At 43.6% G+C, this 27,437-nt stretch overlaps 2 protein-coding genes across 2 annotated transcripts; both read left to right on the top strand.

Annotated features, from left to right (window-relative positions):
* The first annotated feature begins 960 nt into the window (after positions 1-960).
* TCF3 (transcription factor 3) lies at positions 961-17,471 on the top strand. Its single transcript, XM_078624212.1, has 19 exons — positions 961-1,035; positions 2,559-2,631; positions 7,639-7,712; positions 8,383-8,455; positions 8,899-8,933; positions 9,146-9,278; positions 10,028-10,074; positions 13,319-13,409; positions 13,507-13,607; positions 13,873-13,966; positions 14,100-14,158; positions 14,489-14,564; positions 14,832-14,896; positions 15,061-15,258; positions 15,885-15,996; positions 16,103-16,247; positions 16,470-16,523; positions 17,009-17,244; positions 17,326-17,471. Exons 1-19 carry the CDS (start codon positions 961-963, stop codon positions 17,469-17,471), a joined length of 1,887 nt encoding a protein of 628 aa, XP_078480338.1.
* A 7,734-nt stretch (positions 17,472-25,205) lies between these two features.
* LOC144741702 (methyl-CpG-binding domain protein 3-like) lies at positions 25,206-27,432 on the top strand (the record flags this gene model as incomplete). Its single annotated transcript, XM_078624213.1, has 3 exons — positions 25,206-25,315; positions 26,211-26,370; positions 27,379-27,432. Coding segments are annotated over exons 1-3 (324 nt in total), but the record flags the coding sequence as incomplete, so codon positions are not given.
* Between the last annotated feature and the right edge of the window lie 5 nt (positions 27,433-27,437).

Raw genomic sequence — 27,437 nt, forward strand, 5'->3', positions numbered from 1 at the left:
ACGTTATGTTATCAATCTATGCGTGTGCTATGTCACAAAAAAGGCTGTAAAAGCACACCACCTGTTGGTGTCCGAGTGCCTCTATGTCTCCACTCACTCCCCCTTGTGCTAGTTGCCTGTGAGACTTGCTGAAGCTCAGCTCAGCATCAGAGAGCGGCCCCGGGCTTGCGTTGGAATGCAAAACACAGGGTAAATCCAGTATTCATGCTCACAGTGTCATTTGACAAGGTTCTTTCTGCGTTGACATATGGTAATTTGGTAATGACGTGTTTGCATACAGTCATTAGCTCTGCCTTTCACCCTGTTTCCTTGGGCTAACAATGGTCCCAATTATGTCTGTAATTGTAAATGTATTACATTCTCTTTTATGTAGGAGTGATTGACATGTGGTTGTGTTAGTTGGCAGGGTTGTGTAAAAGTAGACAATTTTTCAAAATGATTACTTGGAAGAGATGTGACCAAAGGAGGTATATTCATCCGTGTCTTATGACAGTATCCCTTCCACTGCTAAGGTGAGAAAGCAGTGTCTGACAGAAACTGCCCAAACAGTAGTGTTAAGTTTTCTGCTGTTGTCTTTGACCTCATCTGTTTTCATACTCTAACCTCTCAGATGCAAAATTTAACTTTCATCTGGAGATATATATATATATATATATACACACACACACACCAGTTACTAAGTTCCTGCATTGACACAAAGATGGATTCTTGATACATGCTGACATACTGTAGATCTGCAGTGGGGTCATATGGGAACCGAGTTACCAGTGTAAATCATCCCAAGGGTCAGGAAAGGGGTTCAGGTATTGTAGGAGTAGAACAGTTCATTTGACTGATCATGCATTGACATCATTTTTTTTATGTTGAAAGAGCTACATGTAACGTCATTGTGCTTGCTAGTGTCATTAAAATCCTGTATCTGCAAATTTCTCTCTTAGGGTTTATTAGAGACTGAAGGGTATGAACGAACAGCAGCAAAGAATGGCTGCAGTGGGAACTGACAAGGAACTCAGCGACCTCCTGGATTTCAGCGCGGTAAGAGAGTGGGAGTGCAGACGGGGTGGTTCTGGGTGGCAGAGGTAGGTGGGTGGCACTGGGATGGAGAGCTGAACAGAATGTGATACAGGTTTGGGTGCCAGCAGGAAGAGTGGGAGATGGAGGCCTCAGTGAGTTTGAATAATGTCCTCACAAGGGTTGTCAATGACGTGTTACTGTGTTCTGAGGTGGGCAGAGGTAGTGTAGATTAAATCCAAGCATGGCAGGTATACTTCTGGGTGCCTGGTGAAATGATTTCAGGCCTTGAATTAAGATTACTGCAGGTGATGCAGCGACACAACAAGTATTACAATAAACAGACAAACCTTCACAATAGTTGTAGTGTTTGAAGAAAAAAAAAATCTGCTTCCTTGTATTGTACAGAATCTGAAATGTTCAGTGTGATATGATTGAACTGGGCAAAGCCAAAATGTTCAGCTTTCATCACTGTCCTTTGTGTCAGTCTGTAGGTAGATGTTTTTACCGAGACGATTCCAGAAGTATTCTCTAGACATTATCTACGAAGTGGGTGGAGATGCTTGGCTTTTGTTTACCTGTGTTTCGCTTGGTTGTGAAGCCTTTGAGTTTTACAATGCCAAAAACATGTCATAGGCCCAGTGGAGTGCTGTCAGTCCATTTTTCTTTTAAAGTTGATGTGTATCGACTCAGGTCTTTCTACCAATGCTAACTGGCCCACCGATGAACATTTGTCTGTCAACTCACTGTCCGAGCAAACTGCAATCGAAGAGTACTAAAGTATCAATAGTATTCGTCATTATCAGTATTCTGAAAGACCTCATTGTGCTCAGACACGATGGGTGGAGTCTGTCAGTGAATCGCCCATAAAAGGAAAAGGCACATTCTGGTGAGGAAGGGGTTCCTGGGAGCCTCTCAGAAGACAATTAGGTGATTGAAATGCTCAGATTGATCAGCAGCCAGTTTGTACCAGCAGTGGTTTCATTTAAATAAATAAATATGACATTTGTGATTGAGTGAGAAACGGTCAATGAGTGTACAAACAAATTCACTCACTCTTTTGTTAATTTGCTGGTTAGTTCCTGAAATGCATGTTCGTTTGGCTGTGGAAACAACTTGGGAATGATTAAGGTCTGTGCGACCCAATGTAATGGAATCAAAAGGGCTTTTTCAGAACATGATGTGATGGCCAATTGTTATGATGTTCATGTTCCAAAAAGGATGGGTTTGACCTCGACTGAGACCCGCAGTTCATATTTAAACCACTCTCTAGCCTCATGATGGAACCCACAAGGGCTCATGGTGGTGGTGAGGGTTCATCAGAGGGCTTCAGAAGTTTACATTGGATGGTTATTTTCTGCAAAACGCCCAGTTAACGCAGAGATAAGAGTTGTTACTGACGTAAGTCGTCAATGGAAACAAATGTCAAAAGGTCAAAACAAAATTGCAGCAAGCAAACAACAATTGTTGGTGACATGTATGAGTGGAAACTTGTGAAGTGTGCCATCCATTGTTACTTATGGTGTCTATCCTCCTTTGTTCTGTAGATGTTCGCGCCTCCAGTAGCAAATGGGAAAAATAGGACGATGACACTGGCCAGCAGTCAGTTTAGTGGCTCAGGTAAGTGTTTTTTTTGTTTTTCAGATGGTATGTCTGTTTGGGAAAAGGTTTTTCACCGTATTGACCTGCTTGATTTACTGCTTCGTTTGAGCTTATTGTCACTTAGATCATCTTAAGCAGTCATTTAATTGTGACGCACAATGACATATCTCGAATTTACAGCTGACGGAGTTGTTCCAAATCATTCAACCAAAACCCACTTTACCTGATGAAACACAATCATTTTGTTAAGGATGAGATCCCCTGCTGCTGTGTGGTAGTTCGTTTAGATATTTATTTGTTGTGAAAATTCTTCATGAATGCACGTCACAAATTCCAGAAACAACACCTAGGATACTCTTTTTAATCAACAGGTCGTGCCTTGTAGAAAAAGGACCCAATATCTTGAGGTGTTGTGTGTATTCGTTGATTTGTATTGGTGGACAGATCGGTGTGATATAAAGTTTTTCATTTCTTCAGATAGCTCATATTTTCCTAAACAAGCTGCCTGTTAAGTACCTGAAGCCTTTGCTGGAGCTTTCTCCCCCTTTGAATGTTATTAGTAAGTCATGTTACTTTCGTTCCTCTGTCGCCCTGCCAACCTGATGTGTGAAATCGAGTCACACTCCTCAGTATTCCCCTGAGTGAGAACTTGGCCACTGAGGAACAAAGGCAAAAAAGAAGGCTTACAGACTTGAAACGACTCCCCCACCCTGAAGTGTAAAACACTCCTCCCCCAACACAGCACAGGGCTCTTACCCCCACTGATCTGCAGGAAATGGCTTGAGTCCGAGACAATGTCCCTCACCCCCAGCTCACGGGCTCTTAAACCAGCCCAGCATGCAGTGAGTGGCCAGAGTGGAAGATAGAGCTTGTTGAATAGTGGGATCAGCCTGCAGAAGGCAGGATTCTGTTTGTTTCTATTACAGCAGGCAATTACTAAGCAGTGAGGAGTTAATTCCTCCCCCTCCCCATGTCCTAAAGTGTGACTCTGGCCATTGACACCCATTTTAATGTGATGCTCAAGCTGTCACATTAAACTTTCGGCATTAGCCAGGTACCTTGAATGGCATGGAAAAGTGTATACCGACTGACGGAGATAGAGTACTTTATTAATCCCCAAAGGGAACTTGAGGCGTTACAGCAGGCAGTTTACAAAGAATAAACACAACCGACACATGCTAACAGCTGTAAATCAATGCCCAGCAGTTTGTCTCTATTGTGTTATAACACACATATTACACAGCAGAAATCCTCTGGCCTGACGGTTTATTTGGTACAAATGGATAGAATTAATGCAGGATAATACAACAAAGTACTACTGTACCTTCATGAAGTTGATATAGTTAATGTATTTTGAAAACTAGTGTACCTACTAATTTGTCAATCCTTAATAGAAGTGGCATGGACAAAAGAACTGGGATAGTTCTCTATTATTAAGATAATCACACACCTCGCAATTTCAATAAAACCTGAACACTTAATTTTCATAAGTGGGTTTATTACGAGGCATTAGTTTTAACTGTGTAATCTCCTGGACGTTCCAGCCTGGACGTGTCCCCCATCTGAGACCATCTCAGGTTACAGCCAGGAACACCATTAATTGTAGAAATGATGACCATTAAAGAACAATGTCCATCTATGACGTCACTTTGGCGTCTTGTATATTCAGTGACCTAGCAGCGCGGGAACAGCGGCAAGCAGCCCCGCGGCCCACCAGACCACCTCTATTCATCAACACAAAAGTGCTCAGAGGGGTGCTAATTGCATTAGGCGTCTTTCCCCCTTCCTCAGTCCACAGAGCGCGCGCGTGTGTGTGTGTGTGTGTGTGTGGGGAAGGGTGCTCTGGGCAGAGGGGAGAGGACGGCCAAGACGTGTGGGATGTTTGGGAAGAGAGGACGGTGTGACGGTGTGGTATGGGAGCTGACCGAGCCCACAGGTCCACATGCAGGCGTCCCCTATGTCACCTCTGCAGCTGCTGGCAACGTCTTCAACCCCCCTCACACACAAATCCATGAGACGTGACAGGCTCACTACCCCCAGATCACAATAAACAACATTGTGAATTTACACATGGTCTCCACAGTTGTTAGCTTCCTTGGTGTGTTTTTTCACTGAATTGAGTCCTGGCCCACACTTACGCCATTGTCTCCTATGTTTCCATGTCCATTAGACGTTGAATTGGAGGATGTGAACCCACAGAGTGAGGAAACCTTAAATGAGAGGGGCTTCTTGCTCCAACTAAATGTAATGTTTTCAGAGCATATAGCTGTGAGAAAGCTCTGTGGCTCAGAAATGAATATTTTTTCTGGGCTCTGGTCGTGAGTCAGTGTTTGTCTAGCCTTGCGACTTTCACTGAAAGTACATTCACACGAGCTGATGCTGTATACAACTTGTTTTCATACCAGCCCTCATATCTTGTGTGCTTGCTGCCTAAATCATAGATCGTCCTGGTAATTTTCCCATTTAAATTTGCTTAAATATGTTGAAGTGTCGCAAATGGAATGTTTTTAAATTGTTTGTCCTGTTGCCATCCAGCGTAGAATGATATTAAATTTCACAACAGCTGAAATCTTTGAGGACAGTTGTGTGCTGTCATCATAACATTTGGGAAACATCGCGTTGCCTGAAATAAATGTGCAGTGGTATATCTTGTAGAGTTGTGTCTGTGGAGAAATTGTCCAAGTTGCCAACTGTCTGAATGATCTGTGTGACGTCTCCTAACATCCTGTATTTTCTTCAATGGACTTCTCAGTGTTCATTCGTTCATATTAGCTGGTAGAATACTGTGTGGGTATGTTGTGGGTATGTCACCACCGAAAACATTGCCAATGTGCTCGTGCCTGCAGTTTAAAAGTTCAGCTACTATATTTTCTGTAATGAAAGTTTCTGTGCACACTGACAATGGGTTGTCTTATATTTAATTTATTGATTTTTACTTTTGAAGAATTGTTTTGTCTGCATTAGAGAGTTCATAGAAACACTATTCTACAAAAAACTATTTCAGAATTTTTTTCAGTACATGGCTGAAAGGAATTTTACATAATTTACTGTGTGTGTGTGTGTGTGTGTGTGTGTGTGTGTGTGTGTGTGTGTGTGTGTGTGTGTGTGTGTGTGTGTGTGTGTGTGTGTGTGTGTGTGTGTGTGTGTGTGTGTGTGTGTGTGTGTGTGTGTGTGTGTGTGTGTGTGTGTGTGTGTGTTATACACCTTTTAAACCCCCCCACCTGTGCCTGAAGCAGATAGATGAATTGGATTTACCGTGAATCTGATCCTTGTGTATAAACTCCACAGACACCGAAACAGTCCTTCTGTAGTTGGTAGTTTGATGAAATCTCTTGTTCATTGTAAACTTTGTAGGTCATCGTGCTAAAAATAATTGATTTAGCCACTGACCCACTTTAAATGGTGCACATTGTGTTCATGTAATCACATTTACAACTGGCTTTCTTGCACAGGACCCACATGGCAACATATCCAGCATCAGGGAGGCAGCTCATACGGGTGTTCGATTGGTTTCAAATCATTTCTACATAAGGGCTTGTGTGTCGTAATGCCTAATGTGTGACGATGGTTGATGTATGTGTGTATATGCTACATGAACAGACAACAATAGAATCATCTCTCCTCTGGTAGAGTTGGGTTCTTTTTGGCTGGCTGAGCGTCAGTGTCACCTCAGCAGCTCTCCACCTTGTTTTAATTGCCTCCGAGTTAATTACTCCAGCAAGTGTGAAACAATGTTGTCAGACTTCTCGTGCACAGCAATGCTTTTCACTCTATCATCTGCACCCCGATGGCCAAATGGCAGCATCATGGGTGGAGAAATGGGGCTTTGAACGTAGCTGTGAAGTTTTTGTGCCCCTACTTGTTGGCATGGACCACTGAATTTTATTTAATTTTATATCCATGGAGATGATGGAGAACCTAAAGCAGTGTAAACGTGTAGAGCTGGAGGATTCCAGAGGGATGAACTGGTTGGAGCATTGTCCCTCCTCCATGACGGCCGTACTGTGCTTTATGTGCTGCTGTGGCCTTTCAGCAGCGCCAATCTGACAAAGAGTGAGACTGATATTTTCGGGTCCTCTCTCCTGCCTGCTCGCCTGAATCTCCATGCCAATGGCATCAGTTCCATAGATCACGGCTGTCGCAGCATGTGTAGGTGCTTGCACTGCTCTGTTTGTCTCATCACTCATTCTCCCCCGTCAGCCAGGCTGCTGATCTCACTCGGCCTTCCCTCCTGTTCTTTGCTCGCTCTCTCTCCCCCACCCCCCCACTCACTTAGTACTCACTCTTGCTTTCTCACACACATTTTTTTAATTAGGCAAAAATCAAAGACAAAATATGAATATTCATAAGGCAAGCACATTAATATGCACAATTATGCAAATCAGCACGCAATTAAGCCTCGTGTCTCCAGAGAGCTTGGATAGCATTAGTGCATAAGACAGGGAGAAGGGGATGATGGGGGTATTTTGGATTTTTTCTGCTCCACTAGTCTTTTGGCCGAGTTCTTCCTTTGTGCCACACGTCGTCTTTTTTTCGTTTACTCCAAAATGTACTGGTTCATGTTTTGGCTGTGCGTTTTATTGCCCCCCACTTCTTTGTGTCATCCGTGTTTCTGTGACTGAGTGGAATTTAAAAGTGGAATTTAAAAACAGCTGATGCACATAGATTACTTCAGGGGTGTTCACTGACTGTACTGAACACTAATGATTGCTGAGCAGCATTTCTAGAATCTTTTTTCAGAAATGGTTGTACTGTACATAGCATTGCATCTTGAATTCAACGTCACTTGATGATTAGCGATTCCCTTAGTGTGTTCAAACTAAAATTATAAATTACAGGCACTGATAGGGTCTGAAATGCTGGAAAAAAAGGCCAAGACTGACAAGCTGTTTTTAGTTTTAAACGCATTTTTACATGACAGGGTCATAAGAATACCCAGCTTCTTAATGATTTTTTCAAACTCCCATCCAGGTTAACTTTTTCTAGGCTTTGTCAGCCATAATAAATGATCTGTTTCTCTGTCAGCCATAGATGAGCGCAGCAGCTCTGGGTCCTGGGGTTCGGCAGAGCAGAACAGTCCCTCTTTCAGCCAAGGACGGGTAAGATGGAAACGCATACTCAAGTCGCACGTGATTTTAACTGTGTAGATCTTGAACACCAGAAATCACTGGTATAGATATCACACCCTCACCACAGATTCGGACAGGGGTGTCCAAACCGGCCCTCCAGGGCTGTCTATCCTGAAGGTGACACACATAGGGTGGCCCTCTGGGACTGGTTTGGACACCCCTGGCTTAGGTCTTCTTCACGCAGCATTTCATGTGAAGTGGTAGTTTTACTTTCTGTCTAATAACCTTGGCTCAGAATCATCCAGCTCTCCAGTAGCCAAGAACCTCTGTTGAAACCCGACGGTAATTGAAGCTTCACATCCGCTGTAACTGTCTTGGCACAACTCTGAGTAAATATAAGGAACGAGGGGGTGAAATAGATGCAGCAGGCTTTGATTACCACAAGTTGATAATTAAGAAGTCTGTTTGAATCCCCCGAGCTGATGCAGATTTGCTTGGCATCGATCCTGTAAGTTGGTTTGAAAAGCAGGGGGAGCATAAGCGATGACATATAAAGGTGTGCTGACATGATGAGCATGGCCCTCATGATTGTCACAATCATTTCAGCCTGTGTTCAACAAACGTTCCGAAGCTGACATGGTGTCTATATAACAACATGGAGGGTGTTAATGTTGCTTTGTGTGTGCCGTCATTTCTCCAGGCCTATGGTGAAGGATCCCACTACAATGAGCATGAAGGCTTGTCCTCTCCTTTCATTAGTTCAGGGATCACAGGTAGGTTTGGTGTTTGACATCATTTGTGTAGTATTCATTCTTGAGTGATGAAAATCACTGGATAATGTCTTGAAGGACTGAGTTTGTAAAATAAGTGAATTACTTCTTTGTGCTGTAGGAAACCTTGTCTAATTTGATTGTGGGGTAATTTTACATTTAAGAGTACTTTATGTTCCTTGTTTTCTTAATAACAACATTTTTGTTTACATGCATGTGTGTGTACATGCATTTGTTCATTGGTTGAGTGTTGGATGTCAGGGCACTGAAGCAGAAGCCTTCCCTGGGGGGTTTGACTGGCAGGCAGCTTCATGCAGCTGAGCGTACAGAGAAAGGGGAGGACATTGCTAGGCTTTTTTAAAAATATGTTTTAGTACGAATCTTTACGTTTTGCATGCCTGTACAAGTCATTGCTTCAATTGCATTAACATCAATTCATCTTTCAGGTAAAAGTGAGAGGCCACCTTACTTTGGAAGCCAGGTATGTTTCCACTGGACACTGTTCAGGGCATCATTCTATTTATCTTCTGAAAAAGAGCTAAAAAACATGTAATATGTCAGTGTAAATAAAACTGTCAGTTTGCATGTTTGACTCTCTTTTTCATTTCTGGAAATAATCAGTTTATGCTGTGTTCTCGGCTGTCCTTGTAGGGGCTATTAGTGACAACTCTTCTTGTCTGTGCCTTCTCTTAGCCTGGTTTTCTTCCGAGTGACATCTCAATGCCCAGCCCAGATGCCATGTCCCCTTCTGGCCTGAAATCTGGATCTCAGTTTTATCCCTCATATCCTAACAACCCAAGGAGAAGACCACCTGACGGAGGCTTAGGTAAGATACCTGCACGTGGGCATATGAGGGAGTAGGACAGACATTTTCTGTCTGTCAATCCTGGTAATTATAGTCTTTTGTTTCGAGCATCGGAATCGGACAGAATTCTAGTTCCATAAAATGTTGATCTACTTGTAACTAAGGAATTCATGAAACACACAGCATTCACTGAAAAAAAAAGGAAAAAAAACAGGTCTATGAGGCTTGTGTGAATGTCCCATTCCTCCACTGGTCCAATGATGGAATCGGCAGGGACAGAAACACACTACAAGGTCCCACAGATACTCAGCAGTGGACATGTCTGTAATATGGACTCCACCGGGGATGGAGACATGCAGGGATCTGAAAAAACAAAACAAACAAAGCAAAAACATGTTCTGAGACAAATAATGTAATAACGTCACACGTAATACCTCAGATATTTCAGGTATTACATAGTCACATTGAAAATAGTAAGTAATGTGTGTTGTATGAGTTTTTCTTTCATAATTATGTTTTAGTAGTAATTATGAGCTGAAACGTTTAATGGCTTTACTTTCTGGTGTTATTTGCATCATTTATTATTATTAATATACAGACAGACATGGTCACATGCTGCTTTGGACTCAGTGTTTTCACTTCTGCAGTTCAAATATTCTAGCGGGGTCAGGATGATTCTGCACCTGATCTGATAGAATGTTTGCTAATCTCACTTCCCTTGATCCTAATTTGTGTTTTTGTTTCACTGTCCACTTTCTTTCTTTACGTAGACACCCAGCCAAAGAAGATCCGGAAACCCCCTGGCCTGCCTTCCTCGGTAAGAGCCTCTTTCTGTCTGCCTTTACAGAGACTCTCTGTGCTTCTTAGATAGAAATATTATTATAAACCACCATGTTATTATTGGGGTTGTTTTCACACCATGCGATGACTCAACTGACTCTCCGTTAGTGGACTCATCAGATGCTTTGTTCTTCCCGAGGTAAATTTGTAATGAATGATTGCAAGTTGTTATGTTTGCAAAATGAGTTATTAAATCTTCCATCTTCCACAACATGTTACATACCGAACAAGAGGAAGTTAGAGCAAACACATCAAAGGAAACAAAAGTTTCACTTCTTTGAGTTCCCAAATAGAAGTCATTTGAAGGTTTCATTATTTGGAAAAAAAAACACACAAAGCTTAACTTTATTCTGTCAAATCCTGATGTTTGTTTCAAGTGAGTCTGGATGATTACAACTGCACATAGCTGGCAATGCTAGTCACGTTCACATGTCTGAACAGATACCCAGGGTGAGTTTAAAGAGACGTGACAAAGAACTGAATAATGCTCCAACAGCTGACATCATTTCTTTTTAAATGGATCTTCTCCTGCATCTGACTCTTCATGGAGATCCCCAGTTGTTATTTAGATACATTCTCTACCTGCTGCTGCAGGTCATAAAAGACTACAGTTGTTTCTTGAATCGGAATTGGACATAGCACACCAACGTAACGCGTCCTGTTTCCTCTGCTGACACACACACACACACACACACACCGTCCTATGTGTTTGTACTGAACGTACAAACACATAGGACACTGATGGGTGATACAGCAGATAGTCTAGGTGCTTGAGTTGCTACTGCGTCATCAAAAATATTACAAATGATGTCATAGTCCTGTTTTACTGTCTTAGAGGGAGCTCAAAGTTACAAGGTGTGTGTGGTGTAAATACGATGATCTTTTATTCAAATTCTTATATCTGTTCCTTCATTGAAAAATCCCAAAAGCTGCAGAAAAATCAACACTAGTAGTTTTTTCATAAATTGAAGAGCATAAGTGCTGTTGTTGACTTTGACCAGAAAGTTGGTCGATGATCTGAATCAGACACACGTGAGCTTCTGCCCCTTCTTTGCTAAAGGAACCCTCCTTCTTTGATGTGTTTTTTTTTTCCCCCTCCCAATACTGACACCATCCTGTCCTCCACCCGTGGGTGCTGGCGTGTTGAAGTGGTTGCTAAAACCCCTGCAGTTAGACGCACTTCACCTCTGCGACGATATCAGAGATTGAGTGTGAACACTCCCTGGCGTGGGCCCCCTCTTTTTCACTGTCTGAATTTCAGTCATTCCCCCGCAGTGTGAACGATGGCCGCATGGTTTCAGTGCGAATGATGAGATACGTGTGTGTGTGGAATCCCCCTCCCCCACCTCCCCAGCCCTCCGCCTACGCCTCACCACATGATGGCCTGGGTGGGCCTCCCCCTGTGAGTGACCCAGTTGTGAGGCGCAATGCTTGCGAGGCCTCTTAGCCCCGTGTCTGAGCCCAGATTAATGACTGCCGATGATGATCCTGTGGTCTTTTCTCCCTCTCTTCCTGCCTTACTTCACCTCCCCTTTGACATCCTCCACTCTGATACTTACATGTTGGGAATAAATACACACTGAGTGAAGATCCTTCCTTCCTTTCCTCTGGTATGGTGTCAGTACCTCATACTAGTTCTTCACCCTCGACTTGTGAAGCGTAACCCTCTTACCTGCAGCAAACAGGATGGAACTTGTCTTCGGCCTCTCGTTGTCCAGTACAATGACCGTAAACCCCTTGTGGATGAATAAAGAGCTTTGTGGGTAGTTTGATGTTAATCTTCCTCTTTTCCCCCACCCCTTGCATCAACCCATGTTTTTCTAGTGTAGAGACCTTTACACGGTCATAACCTGAATTACATTAAACCCCTATTAGATGAGGATTTTACCCTAGAAATCCCCTTTCTTCCTGAGAATACAATTATCCAGCAGCACCAGTCATTGTGTGGTTCTGTTCCGATCTAGAGCAGCAGGATTCACTCGACATTGTTCCCTGTGAAAGAACAACTCAAAGCCTATTGTTAAATGAAGCCATCTCCATCATGTTTTCCCCTGAATTAACCGCGATCATTTTAAATCCCCCATTTCCTTCACACTCCCCTGGCCATATCAAGCTTTGTTTAAGTCATTTAGATTACCTTTTTCCTGCCCCCCCCCAATAGCCCTTATCTCTCTGCCCATTTCAGAAATCATCAGGGCCTTCATTTTTCCCCTCAATCCTCCCTCTTGCCCCTTTACCACCCCCTACCCACTGCAATCGCTTCCTCTCCTCGCTCTCCCTCACTAGCTGGAGCCCAGCCCCCATCGCTGCCTCTTCTCTCTCTCTCTCCCTCTCCCTCCCCTCCCTCCCTCTCTCTCTCTCTTCACTCCCTCTCCTCAGCCCAGCTGCCTGTGGAGTTGGATGTGGTCCAGGAACAGGCAGATGGCTCTGTAATTAGAAGTGCATCTCTCCATTCCCTTTCCACTTCTCCCTGTTAAATCAAATTACAGAAAAAAATCCCTTTCTCTGGATTAGCATTCTTTGCAGCATAGCCCCCATTCTCTTTCTATCGTTTTCTGTGCACCAAGTATTACAGAGAGTGATAAAAAAAAGATGCACTGAGTGGTGGCGGGTGGTGCTGGGAGTCGGAGGGCCTCAGTCAGCCTTCAGTCTGTGGAACTGGAGCATAGTGGAGCGTATCACCTCAGGCTCTGCATCCGGTTTGTACACAATATGAAGAAAGGGTGTATCATTCAACTTGAATGTTCTTTTTCAATTATGGTCGATGAGTTATGTCTGTTTCCTCGATTTAAGTCCGATGACATCTAGAAGGGTGAACCCCAGTTAGAGACGATAGCTGGCTGAGTGTGTGTGGGTCTGACGTTGGCTCACTGTATGCATGGTATGTGTGCGAGCTGATACCCAGTGTGTTTTTCGGGGGGGCTGGAGGCCAGGCAGTGTGATGTCACTGGGGTCCTGTGAGACAGAGGAAGTGCTCACTGTGCTCTGGGATTCGAGCCTGTGCTGTGCCCAGCATGCCATGGCCGCTGTGTGTGACTCCACAGGAGGAGCTGGCCTTCCTCCTCTGTCTGAAGACTCCCTCTTGCCATCTTGTGGCCACTTAAAGCAGTTGTCATTGAATATTTTTCTCCCCGAAACAAGCAAGGGTGAATTATATCTTCGGGCTTTGGCTTTAACTCCGCTCTTGTCCCATAACCATGAAATCTGACCTGTGTGTGTAGGTGTATGCGTCTACATCTGGTGATGAATATGCCAGGGACAATGCTGGTGGCAAGCCTGGGGCCGTCTACCCTGGCTCTTTCTACATGCAAGGTGCTCTGAATATTACATGAAGGGATTGATGAATGTTCTCTATTTGTTTATCATAAGGCTGCACATGTATCTAACCATATGTATCCTTGTTCCTTAGAAGACCCTTGGTCATCTTCTGGCTACTCTGCCATGCTGGGCAACTCCCCACATATTGGACAACCAGGCTCCTTCTCTGCAATTAACCCACAAGATAGGATGGTGGGTACCCGTTGGAGCAGCTTTAATTGACTTTTCAGGAACGTCTTGGATGTTGTCATTTGTTATTATGCACTGTGAACCTTTTGAAACCATCTTTATGCTTTTCTTTTTATTTCCGGATCTCATTTGAGATTCCTGATGGAAATAGTTTGGGTTGAGTTTGTCACATTGGATTTACAGTATGTCCTCTGAGGGAAGTTTGTGCCTCATGAAGCTGCTTATATTTCTTCTCCAGAAACGTCATCCCCTGCCTCTGTCCCCACAGAACTATCCACTTCACGCCAGCGAAGTCAACGGCTTTCATTCAGCCCCCACCACCTACAGCCACACACCCACCATCAACGGAGATGGCATCATGGGTGAGGAACTTTGAAAATTAACTTATCACACAAGTGTGCTGGAAGCTCCTGTGTGTTTCAGGGTCATTTGTTTTTTTCCTAGCCGAGGTTAAATTAACAGGTAATTTGACTCATAATGTTTATTTCTCTGCAGCCAACCGAGGAACCACAGCTGGCAGTTCAGGAGATGAAATTGGGAAGGCTCTTGCCTCAGTGAGTTTTTCTTTTGTTCTCGTTTTTTTTTTTTTTTTTTATTGGAACTGGGCTCTGAAAACACTGATAGACACAGAAGTCAGTGACGCTGAAAGTACTACCCCATCAGTGGTTTCGCATTATTTTGGTTATTTATGGTCCAAAAACGGATGTTTCTTGGTAAATGAACTAAGGCGCATCACAGGCCGCCTGGTCAAATTAAAGGAGTTCCTTTAAAATGAAAGGTGCTGATGTAGGCCGATTCTTCTCCTGACATGTTGTCACTGAATCAAATCATTTCCTCTGACTAAAATAGAACATCTAATGATGTGGGTGTTTTGTTTGATTCAGATCTATCCATCGGACCACAACAGTAATAACTTCTCCTCAGCCCCATCTACTCCTGGGTCTCCTCAAACTATTGCAGGTAACATGAAAATCCCACATTGACACCAAATGATTTCAGTAGTTTATATATTTCTGTCACAGAAGACCCCCATTGGTCTAAATGTGTTTTATTGGTTTATATATATATATATACACAGTATATACTGTATATATCTCATGTATACTCTGGTTTGCCACACACTATAATCAGTTGGCTGATATTGCTGGGATGTTGGACAAATGCATTCCGCTTAGTGAACTCGGTCATAACGCTCTTTTTAAAAATGTCTTTCATATTTTCTCTCAGCAGGAGCTCAGTCTCAGTGGCAGAGACCTACCACACCCAGCTACGAGGGGCAACCACATGCACTGGTACGTGGAAACACCACTCAGCCTCACTGAACACCCACACAATATACGGCCGACTCCCCCTTCCCTCGCGTGCCGTTGTAGTGTTTTCGTAATTCATCACCACTAATCCAGTTCAAATAATTTTCTGTTGTCTGATGTGTCTTTTCCTGGTTCCATTTCCGTAGCAGAGTAAAATGGAGGACCGTTTGGAGGAGGCAATCCATGTACTGCGTAACCACGCAGTGGGCCAAGGCCCGGGCTTAGAGGGCGCTCACTCCGACATGCACAGCCTGCTGTCCTCTGTACACAACGGGGCCCTCGGAGGCCTCTCCCCGGCTTTCCCCAATGCCAGCCTCGCCCTCAGCAACAGACATCCCGCAATGGTGAGTCACCAACAATGTGCCAAATGTGTTTTCATTTGTGTGGCGGTGTTTCACTGTAACATGGAACAATCAGTGTGTATTTATCATCACCTTGAATATTGACTCCTTGTATAGCTTGTTGCTGCGCTGTTTGGTTGATTTGTGTACAAACATTTCTCCATCCAAACAAGTACAGTTAATCTAGACCAAATATAGAGTTCATGTTTGGTTGTAACATGTACTGCATGTTGTTGAAATAAGTCATTTTGCTTTAGTTAAACTTACGTAACTGATCCTGTCATTCCAATTGCTGATCCTGAATGCAATTGGAATTTCATTTCTTAACAAATAAAAGCAATTTCAGGCAAAATCATTTGTGCCATCTGCTGGACAAAAATGAATTTGCAAGCGACCAGAAGTGAGTTTCCCTGTCACATTGACAATGGACTAGAAAATGTGGGTTGTTAACAACAGTGATCAAATACCATGTTGAGTAGAGTTGTATGTTGCAACATACAGCTGTATAATCTAGGACAGAGCTGCACTTGCTGGATGTTTTCAGTTATGCTGTGACTTGGATTCATGCAGCTGTTTTGAATGTAGTCTCTCATGCCAAGATTCTCAGCACACTCTTCCACGTTAATCAGCAGGGGGGGAAACATGAGGAACCCACAGGTCTTCCTCCCAGCAGCACTCTCCTGCATGGTCATCACGCATCTGGACCCACACCATCCGTTGGCCAACCAGAAGGCTTTACCAGTAAGTACCAGTGTGTGATGCGTATTAGCACAAAGTGTCCGGTATGTTCTGTAAAGACGGACAGAAAGAAAAGACGACCGGATCCTCCCCTCATCTTTGTTCTCAGGCCTTCCCGGGGGTATGGCCCGCTCCTCGCACTCTTCTAGCAGCTCCGACATCAAAAGAGAAGACAAAGAGGACGATGAAAACTCCTCCGTCGCTGACAAGTCTGAGGAAGAAAAGAAGGATTCCAAAGCACGCAGTCGAATAAGGTACCTGACACTTACTGTCACACCGACTGAGAATTTCTTGTCATTTTAATATCAGATGTGTGGAAAAGTGTGACAAACTGATTTTAGAAAGTCCCATGGATGTCAGCGAGTAGTCACTTTCTAAGAGTTCAAAGTTCATTCCTGTGTGTCCCACTGATAACGATATCTCTGTTAGGTGTTTAACTGTGTTGAAATCCCCTTCCCTTCATGTCACGTTTTCAGAAAGGAGGCGTTGACCCTCCAGATGCTCTCTGGCCTTTCAGACCAGAAAGATGAGTAAGTCTCTCAAATAGAGAATCCATTTCTTGTGCTTTGTGGGCTCTTCCCAGACATCACTCAAAGCACATGGAGCCGGTGTGTAAAATAGGAGTTTTGAAGGGGAGAACCCTTCCAAAGTTTGTATCCATTGTATTCCACCTTGTCTGCATCCAAATTACTGATTCTAAATAATGCTGACAGAAAGACACACGGTAGTTGAAAAGAACACAACCAAATGATTTGACAAACCACAGAAGTGCACCGCGAAGTGTACAATATCTTCAGTTGTGCGTATTTCCTGTGGACCACCAGTCGTAGTCTTGAACCTTTGTGGGACACGACTTACCGTGGTCTTGGTACGTTTCCATTTCTTTCTTCAGTGTGTGCATATCTGCTCACGTCATCTTTAGTGTGTCTGCCAGTACAACGTTGAGCGTACACCTCGTCTGTTGATGCTCCACTGCAGGCCATAGTTTCATCACTTCATCTCTATATGCATCTAGTCTAGACAATGAAGACGATGAGGACCTTCCCCCTGAGGTGAAGATGGAGCGTGAGAAGGAACGGCGAGTGGCTAATAATGCCCGTGAGCGTCTCCGAGTCCGAGACATCAATGAGGCGTTCAAGGAGCTCGGGAGGATGTGCCAGCTGCACCTCAGCCATGACAAACCTCAGACCAAACTTCTCATCCTGCACCAAGCCGTCAACGTCATCCTCAACTTAGAACAGCAAGTCAGAGGTCAGTGGAGAAGCCGCCGTGCGCCGTGGAGTTACACACTCTTCAACCCGCTAACGGCCATCGCCTCTCTTTGCTCCTCAGAGCGGAACCTTAACCCCAAGGCAGCATGTTTAAAACGTCGTGAGGAGGAGAAGGTGTCTGGGGTGGTGGGTGAAGCGCCCATGCAGCTCTCAGGTGGCCATCCCAGTATTGGAGGAGATGGCCACAATCCAGTTGGCCACATGTAACACTTGGTAGGACCTTCACCCTCGGTTGTTTCCCTTCGATGTACTTGGAGCACGCTGTCGCTTTGTTTTGCGCTCATTTCTGTGTCTTTCATCTTCCAGATCTGGTGGTGTTTCCTTGGTTGGCAGAGGATGTGGCCTTAACAGATTTCTTCCACCCATCAATTCTCAGTGTGTGTGTATATGTGGACATGTCTGTGTATTGTCCGTTCAAGTTTCAAGATGCACATTCACACACTCGTACACACACATGCATACTGCCAAAACTGACACAGCCTGTTTTTCGCACTCCCAACCATGACTACAAGCTCAAATGTGAAGAACTTTTTTTTTTTTTTTTTTTTTTAGGTTTGCTTTGTTTTATACATGTACATTTCTTTTCTTTTTTGGATTCCACAACATGGTTGAAACACCAGAGAACTTTTTGTCCTGCCACAAATTGGGACTTAACACACTGCCGTGAGGTGCTCTGGTGACAGAAAGGAGACCTAAACGAATACAAATTGAATCATGGATTTGTGCCTAATTGTTACATGTTTTCTATTTGACATTTAAGCAAATTGCTTTACATGTGAGGAACATTTATTGTGAGGGATTGCTTATGTGTATGAGCAATTATTTTTAATGTATGTCATTCCCAGCGTGATGGTACAGTCTTACATATGTTATGTAAACAAGCCCATGATTGAAGTTGAATTGTCTAAATTCAGTGACTTTTCCTTGATCTTATCGGCAAATGTTTGGGGAGGACAGTCACAAGCGAAAGGTCAACGTTTTGACAGTTCAAAAGCGGTTTTAAACGAAAGATGGGAACTGTCGACCTCGAGGCAGTCTCTGACTGAGCTTCGGTATCATCCCACAAGGCGTCTGGAGACTTCAGATCAAAGACTCCTTCCATGAAAGTTGTCAATTGTCAGCTATGAAACTTTTCTTCCTCCATTTTGACTACAAATTCTAGTGTTAACCAGTAATCCGTGGTGAAAGGCCCTGGATTCAGTACGGCTTTGAGCACTAAAGCGTACGTACACTAAAAACAAGAGCACAGTTGGAAGTCAGGTGTCGACCTGCGTGTGGTGCATTTTGGTCCCTGAAAGACTCGAAGCCCTTGGAGCCTATTGACATGGTTTAGCGACTAATGCAGCAGACTCTGGAGCTCAACTTCCCCCACTGTAGAATCTGGACATGGGGTTGGTTCCCTTTGATCTCATCACAGTTGTTTGAAGCAGACGAGGCTTTCTTTTCCTAAACGAGCATTCCCACTGAATTACAGCCCCTCACCTTCCTCCTCAGTAAGTTTGTGTTCACGTTTCTTACCGAGAGAAGTGTGATGTGTAAATTCACTTCATACATTACTCTGATATGTTTCATTTTTCAAAATTAAATATATATAAAAATATATATTTTTTGTTAGCCTATACATTGTAGATTTTTTACATAAATGGCAATATTAGTTTGAACTTTAGAGTGTATTGTAGATGAACTGAACAAGGGGATATTTGACATTGAAATGAAATCGTTCAAAAAAAGTGGATTAAATTGAACAGCAGAGACGATAAATGATGAACGTCAAAGGTGTTTGTGTATCTTTTTTTTCCAGTTTTAGTTAAAACTCGTATCAGCAGCTACCCAGATGAATCCTTTCTTTACATTTTTGGGGGAGGGGGGTATGTGGACAGAGCGTGTGTCCTGTTGAAGTGATACTTTAGCAGTGAGGCACTGAGGACAAATGTGGGAACGGATTTTTGTCTCGAACAATAATTATGCAACTGGTTTTTGAATGTAGCTACCATACAAATGTGGATCGCCTTCATTTTTCAAAAGTTTTCTACCCGGGTTTGGTCTGTACAACATGCCAGTTTTCATTTCACCTCTCTCTGTCTGTCGTCAACCAAGTGGCTCTCGACGGTGCAGCTTACTTCTGAGTGTCCTGCACGTTTATTTCGGAGGCAGATGTGGGTAATTTGGTGCAAGGTAATAGATGATATGGAGATCAAAACAGTGTTATTGTGATGTTATTCCCATGTCATATCATGTTGTGAATGTTTTATACCAACATGTAATCACAAATGGGAGGTAGAGCATTTTGTGTGTTTAATTTCTACAATAAGAGATGAAGAAAAAGACCTATACAAATCAATAGTGTGGCCTTTTCATTCTCAAGACGTAAGATGTCATGATGGGAGAGTGATACCTTATCAGTGCCTGAACTTGTATTTTCATTTAAGACAGTTTTACTTTGTGAACCATATCATTTCATTTATCGCAGAGATTAAAGAGGTACTTGTTCATTCCCCCATCCTCCCTTCTCCTAATGCTTTTTTCAGTTTTCAGGAAGAAGTTGAAATCGTATAAAGAGATTTTCTTTCAGTGTATCTAGTTAAATAAATAAATGTTACGTAGATCTTGTTTAGTTTTTATTCTTTTGTTTGAATTATTCAACTGGATTATACTGTCCAAACTGCTGTTTTAGTTGAGGTCAAGGGTCCAAGTCATTCTGTCTATTTGCCCTACATCCATTCTAAATCATCACATGCAGCGGGATTCAACAGATGCTACTTCTGGCTCTGGTTGTCTTTTGTTGCACATTCCACATGTCTGTGCTGCAACAGTTTCAGTGTAGGGAGTGAGTCCCCCCACCCCCACCCTGTGGCCGAAGCCTCAACGGAAACATCTGGATATCTGTGTTCTCCCTCTGCTGCACTAACTCTTGGCTTATTCAGTCCGCAGTGACAGTTTTCCTCTCTTAACCTTCCGTCTCTTTGGGCGTCATTGACAGAAACTTTTTGAATGAATGACACATTGCTTCTTTCAAAAAGTTGTATTTAAAGTTTTTTTTTTAAGTCCAAGATCAATAAGTGTACTGAATATTGATGATTTGCTTCAAGGGGAAAGTTATTTGAAGTCACTCAGTATTCTGTGAACATCCCAGGAGCTTGCAAGCTATATACTTCATTCTCGACACAAGTCTACGTGTAGACTGTTGAAAATCTGTAGAGAAGCTGCCCCAACCACTGCAGATTTGCATATTATTCACAGAATATTTTATGGTAAAGTGCTCGCTTGACAGGCTTGGACTTGTTTTGGGATACGAAAGCGGTAATAAAGCGTTGCTTTCCTTAATTGTCATCTTTGTTGAACACAGAGTGGGGGAGATTGAGTGTAAAACACATTCACAGGCCCAACACCTGACACATTGAGGACACAACAGACTCTTGCAGAGTCCTCCCAGTGCCTCACTCTTTGTCTCTTTTTATATATAAATATATATAGTTGAGAACTGTCCTGTATATAACAGTAATGTAGCAATAAATGTTCCGTTTTTAATAACAGATTATACCTTTTCCAATGTCTGGCTTTTGAAAATTGTATACATTAAAAGGAAAATAAAGGAAAACATAACAAAGGGTTTATTGTAGTTTCGGCATATACGTTTGTTCATGTATTCAGTTTAAATCACTTGCGAATACTGTGGATTTTTCCTTGAACGCGGATAGACGTAGCCCAGTGGTTCATTCACCGCATACATACTCTTCACATGGCTCTTTGTTGTGAACAAGGTCTTATGAAATGGTGGACTGACACGACCCCGATTTGCTGCACGCAGCCAGTTGGTTATTTTCATCAGGCAGAGGAAGAGGCAGCCCGGGGTCCTTACCAGTCCTCAGCGAGAAAACACTGCATGTAGTTCAGTACAGAGGTCGGGATGGTCCAGAAAATACTCAATAAATTCGTCGGCGCCAAGTACATTGCTGTTTTAAGGACGTGGTAAGTTCAGTCAATAACGAGCTATAACTTGGGGCTAAAGACGATGTTACTGTTGCTTGTAATATGCGTTTACGATGCTGTCAACGCGTCTGTGTCCTCTGTGACCGTTAGCAAATTAGCATAGCTGCCTGCTTGTCTCGTGGATTAAGCAGGAGCTGTTAGCATAACGTGAACGGTGTGATGGCAGTGAAAAACGGACCAGCCAACTGTCGTCATCGGAAGACGTACATGATAGCAACGTTTTTTTTTCATGTGTTTGATATTGTAGTTGGATCTTGCAGCGGTAGCAAACAGCTCAGTATTTAACGTAACTTCAGAGACGTTCAGTTGTCTTGTACGTCCTCCTCACAGTTTACCTTGGAAAGCTGCGTTTTGAGGTACAACTCATGACAGTGTAAAGTTCATATACAGGCGCTTTTCCAAACACAATTACTGAGTTCAGTAGCTTTATCCGCTTACAAGATAACATATCATTTTAAAGAATATTGTCTGACTAATTGTAATAAACACAGGCTGTTTAATGATAACCCATTTCATGACTCATTTGTCACCAGCAGATTATTTTCTTGTGGTTGCTGTAATAAAGTCCATTTTAGAAGTAAAACCATGCACCTTCACTTGTCGAAGCGGCAAACTAACATAGTTCAACAGAGAAAAGAGCATTCATTGTGGTTCTGTATCATTTTGTGGTCGTCACTGTGCCCTGTACCACAGCTCCTGTCTTTGTAAGTGGAGGGTGACTTTGTCAGCTGCTTCCTGTCCAACACAAAACCAACAGACACTTGCAGCTGCTGCCAGGAGAAACGTGTCCAAAACTTTGAGCTGCATGTGGAAAAAGAACAGACTCTATGATTAGAAAACAGATAACTGGTGTGGATTCACATGATTCCCAGATCGTCGATCATGTGACAGCAATTCACAAACAGAAGACATGTCATTTAATTTACATCTAATGAAGTGCACGCTGAAGACAAAATGTCGTGCTTCATATTCAGCTTTGCTTTAACTGAAATGATTGACACAAATCTTTCTCTTTTGGGAATGAATGAATGAATGTTTGTTGCGGTCCTCTGACATCATTTTGGTTTATAACAGTGTTCCCTTCAATCCTCTCATGCAGGGTACCCAATATGGTCGCCTGGGGGTCAGTGGGCGGCGTGGCTCTTGTTCACTTCACAGACTGGCGGCTATTTCTTGACTATGTACCATACATAAAAGGGAAATTTAAGAAGGATGAGTGAAATCCATAAACTAAACTGTGAGTGTATTGTTGTGACTCAGCTTTCACTGTACGTTTGTTTGTTACGTTGAGTATTTCGATAGATTTAACTCCACCCATGTACCCCTGATAACATGCACAGTTACGACCTTTTTCCACACCTGGTGTATGATTAAGTAAGTGGTTATTCCCATATTAATTGATATAATCATTACTGACAGTAAGAATGAATTTTAAAAGCTCAACTGATTTCCCCCTATAATATATTGTGGTGGTGATTTATTAAAATTAGAACCTCACAGTGTGAACAGCTTATTTTGGCGTCACAATGGATTCACTTGTTGAAGACACGTTACGTTACGGAACACCTACAGCAGGGGTGTCCCGACCGGTCCTCGAGGGCCACCCACCCTGCAGGTTTTCATGTCCCACCTGCTCCTACACACCAGCAGCTCGTTGTCAGACCTCTGCTGAACTTCAGAGACTGATTCAGGTGAGGTAGGAGCAGAGTGACACTGAAAACCTGCAGGATAGGCGGTCCCTCCGGGACCGGTCGGGACACCCCTGACCTACAGGTAGAGGTGCTGCTTATGGACGGTGTGTGTGTGTCTACAGGACCAGAGCTGGGAAAGGAATTGCGAGTGGATTGCTTCCGCACCGCAGTCTCACCTTGGATGCCAGGGCTTGACACTCAGTCACTCCTTCAAGGTTTCAGGATGCACTATGTACAAATGCTATATTTGATCCATTATGGACGTAATATGAATAAATCTTACTTGTATGCAATGTGTCTAATTATTCTGTAAAATTAAAGTATTTTGATTGAAATGCTCTGTGATCTGTTTTATGTTGCAAATGATTACGATTCAGTTGCCAAAAGATTGATTATAATTGACTTTTTTGCAGAGTGTAGCTTTAAACCGAAAACACACATGACCTGCACTGTAAAAATCATATGTTTTAAGTTTCAAAGCGCTTCCAAGTTGATCCCGTGTACCTTCAGTCAAATGTATTTTCACGTGGATTTAGTTGCACCCCGTTTGCCCTCCATCTTCCTAATTTTATCATCCAGACGGCGAAATTTGCCTGGATAATGTCTTTCATTTCTCCAATGGAAGGGGGAGGGGACTGAGAGAGGAGAAGGGATTTAACATAGCGAGAGGGACAAAACCAGATAGTGTCTCCAAGATGGATAAAAACGAGTAAGTACATCATCCAAAGGGTCGTGAATCCTTCCGGGACGCTGTTTCTTGCATTTACGCCGTCTGATGCTTGATCTGTCGTGCGTAGTACATATTTGGGAAAGTCTGTTTATCATCGATCAGACAAATGCTCTCGGTGGTCTCGCATTTTGCAAGTAGCATTGCTACGGTTGTAGCCGGATATTAGCATCAGAGCGGTACAGTTGAACGATCCGTGTTTCCAGCCAGCGTCCGTGGAGCGGCTTCACCGCGACGACAATGTGCCATCTTAACGTAGGAGAGCAGATCATCGTCCCCTCCGCATTAGGTTTCCACAAACAAAGCCTCCGAACACGCATTTCACGCTGTAAAATGGAGCCAGTGTTTGATCGACGGGATCTACTTTGTCCATTCATAAACGCCGGCTGAGATTCCGACTGACAACGGCGTTCATTGTGCTGTGGTGAAATGGCTCCAATTTCATGGAGCTGACGTGAAACTTTCACATTCTGCCCGAGTGAGACAGCGGCAGGACACGGGTTCGGTTTACTGCATGTATTAAATACAAGTACTCAGAAGTGGCCGTTACCGTTGTCACTGTTGTAATAATCATCATTGATTCGTGTCAGCAGGCTGATACATGTTGGCCAGAGATTGACACATCAGCGTCATGTGGGACATAGTTAGTGACACTTCCGGTAAAGTTTTTGATTTGTTTTTTTTGAACGGGTAAATTATTGAGATCAGTTTCTTTTGTAATGTACAAAAACATATTCCACACAAATAATCTCTCAAGGGTTTTACTGATTTCTAGCCTACTGTCTGTACATTGTTCTCTTATTATCTTGACTCATTTCTTTGTTGACATCAGTATCATTGGAGCAGTATACAGTATATGTAGATGTACAGCCAATTAGTATCACGGGCTACTAGCTAACAATAGTAATGGTTAATTGATGTGCATTGGCAGCATATTGTTCATAATTTAACAATGTTCTTTTTGCTCCATTTCATATATGTATATACATATATTGCCTTGTCTGTATTTCTGTCTTTCCTTTTCGTGCATCTGTAACAGATAAATGCTTATTTTGGACTCAACAGATAATGATTTTAGGCAACCAATCCAGAGAGTGATAAAGTAAATAATAAGTAAATAATTGAATGCAATTTAATTGAAATTGCATCAAATTGATCAGCTTCTTCGAAGACCAACAAGTAACCGATATGTGTGCTTTTATTATGAAACCGAAAAGCTGCGCTTTCCTGTCACGTCATGGCTGCTCTATTGCGACTTAACGCAAACGCGCTGTCCTATGTGTTGCTTGCGGATGTATTCCCGGCGAGTCGAGCAGGCAGGTCGTGATGTGGCCGAGGTCCGCGGCGGAGCGATCTGCGCGACGACAAAGAGATGAGATGTGAGCAGAGAGATCCACTCACTGAGGACGCGTGTTGAGATATGGTCGAAACAAAAGCGCCACAAGCGACAGGCCTGCTATCCTTTTAATCGACACATTTTCTAGCTACAAACACATTCGCTCTAACTTGTAGTGGATTTTTAGTCTACTCGAAATGGAGAAGAAAAGGTGGGATTGCACTGCTCTCCCCAAGGGCTGGAAAATGGAAGAAGTGACCAGAAAGTCGGGTTTGTCAGCTGGAAAAAGCGATGTCTATTATTTTAGGTACTAAACGAACATGGGTTTGTAAAACTTCCAGGTGCGCAACACAGAGAGTTGGCGGACGGATACAGGGAGGACTAGGAAGGGGGGTCGCTTTGAAAAGTTTGGGATGGGAAAGGGGAGGGGGGGTTTGTTTGTAGCAGGCCAGCCGGGCTAGCTCCTCCTAGCAGCTGGGAGCCAGTGGGTCAGCTAGCAGCAGCAGCAGCAGCAGTAGCAGCAGCCTGGCGAGGCCTCCGATGAATAAAACCAAGTGTCACCTCAGTTACTCTCTTCATCTCCCATTGATATGAATCAACATCGCCAGATTTGTTTTCATTTAGCAGAGGAGAAGAGCAAGATGAGGAACAGAGGCAAGAGAGGGGGGGAGGCGGGTCGGTTGTATAGTTTGTGGTAGGCCCACTGTAAATCCTCTGCTGTGAACTGGTCTGTGACGTAAACACATTTGCATGAGTTACTAGCACGCATCCACCCACAGTCATCGGTCAGGCTCTGGTGGTGGACTGCCAATGTTTCCACCCTGAAACATTGGGTGGAATGGAGCGACTGCAGTGTTTGACATGGTGTCCAGTGATCATCAGACGGTTGTTGTGAACCAATGTGTAACATGTCGTGTGTTGAGCCGGAGTGCAGCTGTGAAGATTGATAACTCATCAAAGATTGCGTCCATCTCTCACAGTGGTGTGATTCCACTTGAATGTGCTTCGCTTCTGTCGACGTGTTGCATGTTGTGGTTCGTTCTTCTGCTGTGTGTGTGTGTGTGTTTGAGATGAGCTGCCCTGCCTTTCTTGTTTGGTTGGTTTTCAGTCGTTGCTTTCATTCAAATTCTGTTTGTTGTTGCCGAGGGAACACTCCTGTGTAGGTTTTCTCATGCCTCTCTCCCCTCTGCTCTCTGTGCTAGTCCATCAGGGAAGAAGTTTCGGAGCAAGCCTCAGTTGGCCCGTTACCTCGGTAACCAGATGGACCTCAGCTCCTTCGATTTTCGCACAGGGAAGATGCTGATGAGCAAGTTGAACAAGAACCGACAGAGACTACGTTATGATAACAATAACCAGAACAAGGTGAGACACGAGGTCCCGATGGTCGTACATCCACCCCCCCCACACACACCTGTCGTTTTTTATTGATGACCGCCACTGCCCTCATTGATTCTACATACATCTCTTAATTGATTCCTCATCAACTCTTTCCGTGACAACACGAGGTCAAAGTCAAATAACCGTCTGGTATGTGTCTGACAGACATCTAGGAATGGCTGTGAGGAGACGCCTACACTGCCCAGTCCGTGGTTATTAGTCGTCCTAACCTGTGTGTGTGTGTGTTTGTAATTAGTAAACATGTCATTACAATATTGACAGAATGGCCCTAGATGTTTCCTAAACTTCCCAGGACTGAAAACTGCTCAGTTGATCTTTCGACCTCACCTGAGAATCCAGACCCATCGTCGGCAGATAGCGCTGCTGGGTCGGGTCCAAAGAATCAAGGGAACCAGTCACGTGGGCCTGATGGGATGTAGGCGGGCTTTGGCTGATGAGGGGTGGTGGGCGAGTTGGACTCTCTTGTCCAAACCAGCTCTGCCACTGACTCATTTCCTTTGCTCCTGTGTGTTGCTCTGATTGGCTGTAGTGTCGTTGTGGGCGGTATGACCAAAAATTTATATCACTGTATTTTTTTTTTAATGCACGACTGTGTGTTAACCATATTTTCCTGCGTTCTGCTGTGCGGTGTTCCCAACGTTGTGTACGCTGTACACTGAGAAAACTTCATTTCATATATGAAAAATAAACACTGGTATTGGGTATGAACCGGTATGCCGCCCAGCACCAATGAAGTGCTGTCCAGCTGCGTGCAGAGGTAGGTTGGTGCCGCCCCTCGAGTTCTGTCCCGAGTCGTTGCTTGTTGCCACATCCTATGTCATCTGGTCACCAGAAATAGAAGGTCTAAACATGGTGGTATTCTGTGTGTGATGACCTCACCTGCAGGTGCACTGTGTGTGTGTGTGTGTGTGTGTGTGTGTGTGTGTGTGTGTTGGTAATTACCTGACGTCGTCTGTGACTTGTCTTTTTCAGGGGAAGCCTGATCTGAACACATCACTTCCTGTCAGACAGACAGCCTCCATCTTTAAGCA

This window comes from Lampetra planeri, unplaced genomic scaffold (assembly GCF_965212315.1).
Source record: "Lampetra planeri unplaced genomic scaffold, kcLamPlan1.2.h2 scaffold_671, whole genome shotgun sequence".
Taxonomy (NCBI): domain Eukaryota; kingdom Metazoa; phylum Chordata; class Hyperoartia; order Petromyzontiformes; family Petromyzontidae; genus Lampetra; species Lampetra planeri.